Raw genomic sequence first — 7686 nt, 5'->3', positions numbered from 1 at the left:
ACTAAAGGAGGGGTGATGGGTAGAGCAAGTGAGCATGACACGAAGCCACTGAGCGAGGGATGAGGGTTCAGGACCACTGGGGGCTGGTTGAGGGTCAGGGTGGTAGGGAGAAGCAGACTGAGATTATCAAACATTGGGTGAAACCCAAGCTCCTCACACTTCCCATCATGGGGCCTTACTGCAACAGGCAGATCTGTTTTGTTTTTAAGATTTTATTTACTTGAGAGAGAGCGAGCATGAGCTGGAGTGGGAGGGGCAGAGGGAGAGGGAGAAGAAGACTCCCAGCTGAGCAGGGAGTCCGATGCAGGACTTGATCCCAGGACCCCGAGATCATGACCTAAGCTGAAGGCAGATGCTTAACCGACTAAGCCACCAGGGGCCCTGGGCAGACCTGGTTTGAGGAAGAGCCAGGAAGCCCCTGACTGTCCCTGGCCTGCAGCCCCCCTAGACTACAACCTAGGTCTGTGTTTATCTCCCAACTGGGGATTTTGCATTCTCAGTCCAAGGGCAGGAAAACCAGGTGTGTTGTCACCATGTGACAGGTGAGAACACGGAGGCTTAGAGGTGTCACTGGCGTGGTCCCAGGAACAGGCAGGAGGCAGTTGGTCTCTGGGGCCTGAGCCAAGGCAGGTGCAAGCTCTCTCTGGAGGGTGGCTCCTGTGTCACAGACAGACCGGGCCCTGCTCCTAGAAGGAAAAGAGGGACTGCAGAAGTCGACCTTGTCCAATTCCAGTGGCGGCGTTTCTGGCAGTGGGACTCGGGACCACCGACTTGGCCTCTCTGAGCTTTCTCAGTAGGATAAGCCCAACAGAACCAGCCTCAGCCCTGTGCCCGGGTAGGCTCACAGGAGATGCTCTCCAGAGGCCTGACCCCCTCCCTCACAGAGGGATCCCCGGCTCTCCCGGGCCCTCCACTCAAGCCCCAGCCAGGCCCGGCTGCCTGTAGGTGACCAGTCCTGCCCGAAAGCCCATGCAGCTGGGGCTGGGGTGGGGGTGCGCATTTGTCCTGGTGTAATTAGAGAATGTCTGAGGGTTCAGTGCCAGGGCTCCAGCTGGGGCCAGCGCTGGACCCCCCACCTCACAGCTGTCAAGGGGAGGCTCAGACACAAAGCAACCCAGGGCGAGGAGGTCGGCAGGGATGTGTCTGGGCAGGCGACGCAGCTTCCTGCCATATGAGGGGCCAGAATTACTTAGACCCGCAGCCTCATTGGAGAGTGTCACACGGACGCAGTCCCTGCAGCCTGCTCTGCACTGCCTGGCCGGGTGACCTTGGGCAAAGTACTTAACCTCTCTCTGGGCCTCCTTTTTCTCACTGGGAGTAACATCATCTAATTTTGCGGGCTTGACATGAGGATCAAACAAACCCCGGGTCAGCACAGGTGCCTGACACAGACGTCAATCAGGCCAATTGCTCTTCCTAGCCTTTCCCTGGCCCCATGTCTCATCGTCCCTCCGCTAGTGTTTCTCTCCACCAGGGTGGGGACCCTCCAGAGGAATCAGGCAGGGCCCCAGGACTCTTGGGACCTGGCACTCATATTTTGGCCCTTTGTCCTCATGCCCACACTGGTGCGTGCACAGGGTCACTTGCCGCATGTTGTCGTCTGCACCGTAAGCATGACATAAGGCCCCTTACAAGGGCATGCGTGTGTGTATCCTGGGGACTCTTGCAGCTTGCTCTCCTGCTCCAGTGGCCCCAGGGTCCCCAGGGGGAAGTCACCGAGAAGCAGGGAGTCGAGGCAGGGCTGCCCCAAACCGTCTCCCCTTCCTGCCCAGGTCCACCGCGGGGTTGCCCCCCAGCCCTGGGATCAGCTGGCTCTAGGAGGAGAGAAACCCGAACTCTGAGCCAGATGGGGTTTGTGGGCTTGTGCTACTTTTTTCACACTCCCATCGCGCACCCAGCCAGCCCTCTGGAAGACCAGCCTGCCTCAGCTGCACGGAGAGGAAACGGGCACCTAGGTTTGCCTGGTGGCCCCCCACGAACAAAATTCCCGAGTCCAGGGGAGGGGGTTGAGGCTTCTGCACCCACCGAGGGAAAGCAGAGGGTCTCTCAGAAGACTTTTAAGAAGGGCTGTGGCCTGATGAGGTTTTTAGAAAGATCACTGGGGCTCAAGCGTGGAGAAGAGCTAAGAGAGGACAAGACCGGAGGCAAGGAGGCTGGTGAGGCTGTCGCAGCCGCTCAGGGGACGCTGGTGGCTTGGACCAGGGTAGTGGCTCTGCAGCCGGGGAGGAGCGGCCATACGGAGAGCTGTCCAGGAGGCAGAAGGAAGAGGAATGGGACCCAGCAGAGTTGAGAGGCAGGGCCTGGGCCTTGTGCCTCCCTGTCACCCAGCACCAGACCAGCGCCTGGAACACGGCAGAGGAGCGATATTCGCTTGCAAAACCAGGGGAGAAGCAGGGTAGGAAGACCGCAGGGGCCGAAAACAGGAAGCCTTGAGGATAAAGAAGAAAGTCCAGGAAGGGGGTTGTGGTGGCTGCTAAGATGCTACCATTTGCAGAAAAGCGGGCAAGGTTTGTGTAACTGGCTGCGGTTATCCCGGCCCTGGGAGTCTGCGACAGTTGAGAAGGGACAGTGCTGGTGGAGAGTCAAGGGACGGGGAGGGGTCTGGGGCTCCGGAGTCCCCAGGACACACACACACACACACACACACACACAGACACTGCCTTCCCAGCGGGGCCTCGGCCCACCAGCTGGGGATGGACAGATGCTGGGGATGGACAGACACCCGGCCAGGGAGGGGCTGCAGCCTCGCTGGGAGCCACGGCTGGTACTGAGGCCTCCCCCAGACACAGCCTGCGTCAGGGCACTGGGATGGAGCAGAGAGAGAGGCAGGTGCTTGTCAATCCCGCTTCGGGAAAATTGGCTCCATGATGTTTATGGCAAACTGCAATTTAGCGCCTCCATTCAGGTGCTCTTGTGTTTAATTATACATAATACGGTGCGGGGAGGAGAGAGGGGAGGAAGTATATAGGATTTTCTCGCCAGTCCCTTCCTCCTCGCGCATTGGAAGGGTCAGAGGTGAGACATGGAGCCTAGCAGAGGGATGGAAAGGAGAGGCCCGGTGTGGCCGTGGTCTCCTCGACCTGGGACAGCGGGGCCGCCCAGAAAGCAATATGTACCCCCCAGTTCCCTGCCTCAGGCTCCTTTCCAGCAGCCTCATGGCATCCTTCTCTTCAGTGACAGCCAGTGGCTCAGGCTCGGGCTGAGAAATTGGTCAATGAACTGTCACAAGCCCCCAGGACCCTTTCTGGAGCCCAGAGAGAGTCAATGATTTGCCCCCCGACCCCCACCCCAGAGCAAGCTGCCTGTACCCCAGCACCACTTCTCCCTCCAGGGGCTAATGCTCCTAGGGAGCAACGGCCACGGGCCTCCAGACAGAGGGGGTGCTTAGACGGCGGCCCTCCAGGCCTTTCAGCTTCGACACTGGACAGACTTGGTTTGCCACCCACCCAGGGTCCCCGTGCAATCTGTGTCTCCACCTTCCCTCCCATCCTACCTCCCTCCCTCTCCAGAGCTGGGAGGGCAAAGCACCAATTAGTTCATTTGCTTGTTTAATTGGGTAGGGAGGGGAAGAAAATTAAACTCCTCAACAGGAATCCTCCCTGCAGGGCCAGAGATAGAATGAGGGGGTGGGGACCCCCATCTCTGAGCACCCCTCCGCCTGCCCTGGTTCCCCCACCCCCACCCCCACCTCCATGCCCCAGATCCCCAGATCAGAGCAGAGTCTGGGATTGAGGGCCCCGGGGAGGCGGAGTAGGAGGTCTACCCCAGCCTAACTGGGACATCCCCTCACCCACCCCCCCAGAACCAGCATGATGGGGGAGGGGAGCCGGTACAGGGGCTGCCTCAGGGTCTGATTCTCCTGCTTCAGGCCCACCTCTCTGACTCCAAGAGTCCTCTCTCTCTTCCTCCCTCTCATCTTCTCTCTCTCTCTCTCTCTCCCTTCATCTCTGGGCTCCAGAAAAGCCCCTCCACCAGAGGGGCCCAGGAGAAGTGGCCAGGTTCCTAGCGGGCACCGCGGCCCTGGTCCTCATCCTTGGTGTGGCTCTTGCTGTCCTCTTCCTGCATCGCCGGCAGCAGGAGCGCCAGCTGGAGGTGGAGGGTGGCGGGTGAGTGCCAGCAAGCCTGCTCCTCTGCCCACCCAGACGCCCCCCCCTCCCAGCCCCGGGGCCCCCCTCCCCCCAGAAGCAGATGTACCATTGGAGTCCACGGTTCGGAGGCCAGGAAACCATGCGCACAGGTCCAAGGTCACCCCCGCGGCTGACAAAGGGTGAGGCCCGAAGTCCTTGAGGAATGAAATAGCCACATTTTAGGCAAAGACAGGCTCAGTAATAGTGCCATGCAGGCTAGTTTGGAGACTGACACCAAAGGAAAACTCAGTAATACTAATCTGACCTTTTTTTTTTAAACATCTTGATATTTTGTGCATCCTGGGTTGTTGCATTAATTTTGGTTTTAAATATATTGTATTAAAATATTATTTATTGTGATGACTGAGATTTCTGATGTCCCCCTAAGCTGTGCCCTTGTGGGCCTCGGTCCCCTCACCCTGGTCCTAGCCATGTGCATCCTCCAGATTTCCCAGGGTCCTCTGAGCCAGGACACCTGAGCCACAAGGGGTTCCCGTCCCCAGGCTGGAGGGAGGGACAGACTCGGCAGGGCGCAGAGACACCCAGCAGGACAGGAGGGGCACTCTCGGCCTCCACCCACCTGTGCTGAGTGACCAAACCCCAAGCTCTGACCCCTCAGGAGGCTACCCAGAGCACGAGAGGCCAACCATGTTAGTGGGACTCAGTCGGGGGCCAGCAGCTGGCAGGTGGCCCGACTGGAGCAGAACCCCCCGTGTGAGCCTCATTCTGTTCTCACAGGACTGCCTTGCCCACCTCCCAGGAGCCGGAGCCTCCTCCCGACAGGCAGAGCCACCGTGCGCCTGAGGACATCCAGGTGGGCCTGAGTCCCTGGAATGAGGGGGTGGGCAGGAAAGATGGGTGATGGCCCCAGGGAGGAGCCCGTCCCGAAGGCAGAGTCCCCCCACGTACATGGGCCCCTGAACAGTTCCCAAAAGGCCAGGCCTGGGCTGGAGCCCGTGGCCCAGGCTTCCCCTGCCCCCACGCTGAGAAATGACAATAGAATAGACACCCCCCCCGCCCCCCACGTATCCAGGGCCCACACGGGAAGCTCTTCCTCCACCTCTCAGCCTCTCCATGCATCCATTCATTAAAAGAAAATCATCAAATGCCCCACAGATACCTGACCCTGTCCTGGTCACTTGCACCTCCCAGCCAGCCTCCAGCGTGGCAAATGCTAGGATGGGAACCAGACTGGGGATCCAGGAGGGCTTCCTGGAGGAGGCCCTGGGGAGTAGTCCGTGTAGCTGCTCGTCTCCTCTTTCAGGTTCTCCACCTGGAGCCAGGGAAGCAGCTGCTGCAGCAGGAGCAGGAAGTGGAGCAGCTGCCCCTGCAGCCCCCCTACTACGATCTGGGCACTTCCCCCTCCTACCGCCCCTCGGTAAGGACTGCTCAACCCCAACCCCCAGACAAGGCGCCCCCAACCCAGCTCCACCCAGCCTGGCCACGAGCCCAGCTGCCCGGATGGAAGGAGGACACGGGAAGCCCAGGAGACAGGGCAGGCAGGGCACAGATTGGGGCCCACCAGGGAGGGGAGGGATGGCCCTTCATGGTCGCACCACAGCAGGTCCCCTGGGCAAAGCAGGGCTTGGACGCTGTCCGACCAGGGAGAGGGTGTGGTCCCGATGCCCTGCTCTCTCCCCACCAAGCCTGCATTTCAGCTCTGGGTCCTGCCAACGACCACCCCAAAGCCGGCAGCAGCCCCTCCTCCTGGCCCCAGTCCCAGGTGCTCGGAGGGCCAGCGTCCCCTTGAACAGCTGCCACCTCTGTCCACAGCTTCTGCCTTTTAGCAGACATGGGGGCTGGGGGGCGCTGCATGGTGCCAGCGCAGAGACCCGGGCCAGACCACCTGGGCCCCAAGATAACACATTCTCTCCTGGCACTGGTGGGAGAGCCAGGCCTTTGTCTTCACAGAACACAGCCATCCTCCCTCTCAGCTGGACGTGCCAAAGTGAGCCGATCTTGAGATGCCAAATCCTGCACCTGGGGGTGGGGGAGCGTTACCAGGGAGCCAAGTCCAGGGGACCAACCTAGCCCCCACCTTCCAATTCTGTGCAGGATAAGAAGACCACCGACCCTTTATTGTTCCTCCACCCACCTAGAGACTTGGATGTGAGCTAGAACTCACTGTGGACACAAAGTCCTTTCCTTAGACGGCAGCCGACAGCCCTTCCCATGTGGGGGTGCACACCCACCCCTGTGTCCCAGGCCGCCCTGTGCGGCCCTGCCAGTTCCACCAGAAGAGACCATAATGGCAGTGTGAGCATTTGGGGCATGCCAGGCATTTTGTGGCGAGGCTTCAAACAGTATTTTGTTCAACCCTCACAACCACCTGTGTTGTAGGTCCTGTTATCGCTCCCTATTCTCTAGAGGAGGAAACTGAGGCTCAGTGGAATTGAGAGGTTTGTCCAAGATCATGCAGCGAGTACTAGGAGAAGTGTTATTCCAACCGCTGGTCCTCTGGCTCCCAAGACCAGGCCCTCACCACACAGCAGCCACGGCAGTGAGCACATCTGGTGGGGGGGTCGGGGGGCGGGTACCTAAAGACAGACAAGCCCGAGGAGGCTTGCAGAGCCTCAGGGTGGGCACTAGCTGAGGCTTCAGGCTTCCTGTCCGCAGCAGAATGGCCTGCTTCCACTGCCTGGCTGTCGCTCGGCTCCATGGGGCCCAGAAGGCACACAAGACAGCCCCAAGCTTGGGTTTGGTGTCCTAAGTTGGGTCTTAGGTGTCACTTTGGGCCACACAACAAGCTCAGAGGTTTAGCTCACCCACCCCTTCCTGAGGACAGTGAGAAAGAACATTATTCCCAGGCCTGAGCGTGGTTGAGGTAGGAGGGAGAGCAGAGGCTCAGAGTTCCAAAGAGGAGAAAGCCATGCCCCGTTCAGGGTCCTCCAGATCAGCCTCGTTCCTCAGCTCAGCCTCGAGCCAAGAGTGCATAAGCTTGCCAGAGCCCTGGGTGGATAGAGAAGGGGGGAGGGAGGGTAATAAGCAGACATGGTGGGGCAGGGGGGATGCTGGGGCACAGAGGGAGAGGTAAGTAATGGAAGTTAGTGATTTAGAAAGTCATGGAAGACTCCGGCGGGATCCCCTGAAGAGGGGGCCCAGGCTGGGCATAAAAATCGCTGTGATATAAGGGGACAGCTGCAGCCCAATCCCCACTAACGACTTCCCGGTCCCGCTGCCCTCTCAGCCTGGCATGCACAGCCCTCCCTGGGGGCCTGGGAGGGGCCGGGCTCAGGGACAATGTCCCCACAATGCACATGCTCGCGCACACGCGCACATACACACGTCCTCTCTCATACAAGCCCCTGACCCCAGGACGGCCTACCTCGGCCCCTCACTCCCAATACACACTCCCTTCCGCAAACTTCTCTCTCATACAAGCCTCAGACCTCAGCACGTGGCTCTGACTCTGTCGCCTCCCTAACAGCCCTCCCTCCCTGGCCTCTGCTCATAGTGGATTGAGAGAAACTCTGAGGAGCTGATGCATTCAAGAAACACAAGAAGACCACTTGGGACAAAGAACAGAGTGAGCCAACGGCTACCCACAGCCATGGGCAGG

General features: G+C 59.7%; 1 protein-coding gene across 1 annotated transcript; it reads left to right on the top strand.

Moving 5' to 3' along the window:
• Window positions 1–2077: 2077 nt before the first annotated feature.
• Window positions 2078–5997, top strand: LOC144304690 (uncharacterized). The gene is made up of 4 exons (XM_077883226.1): window positions 2078–2156; window positions 3959–4106; window positions 4866–4941; window positions 5392–5997. The coding sequence occupies exons 1-4, from the start codon at window positions 2078–2080 to the stop codon at window positions 5875–5877; spliced, it is 789 nt and encodes a 262-aa protein (XP_077739352.1). The 3' UTR covers window positions 5878–5997.
• The last annotated feature ends 1689 nt before the right edge of the window (window positions 5998–7686 follow it).

The sequence above is a fragment of the Canis aureus genome, chromosome 3 (genome assembly GCF_053574225.1).
Source record: "Canis aureus isolate CA01 chromosome 3, VMU_Caureus_v.1.0, whole genome shotgun sequence".
Taxonomy (NCBI): domain Eukaryota; kingdom Metazoa; phylum Chordata; class Mammalia; order Carnivora; family Canidae; genus Canis; species Canis aureus.
This window is presented reverse-complemented; position numbering and strand designations above follow the sequence as displayed.

Coding starts and splice junctions, on each gene's coding strand:
- LOC144304690 (XM_077883226.1), top strand. CDS start 2,078: ATGAGGTTTTTAGAAAGATCACTGGGGCTCAAGCGTGGAGAAGAGCTA. Junction 2,157..3,958: donor GACCGGAGGCAAGGAGGCTG/GTGAGGCTGTCG, acceptor TCTGGGCTCCAG/AAAAGCCCCTCCACCAGAGG. Junction 4,107..4,865: donor CTGGAGGTGGAGGGTGGCGG/GTGAGTGCCAGC, acceptor CTGTTCTCACAG/GACTGCCTTGCCCACCTCCC.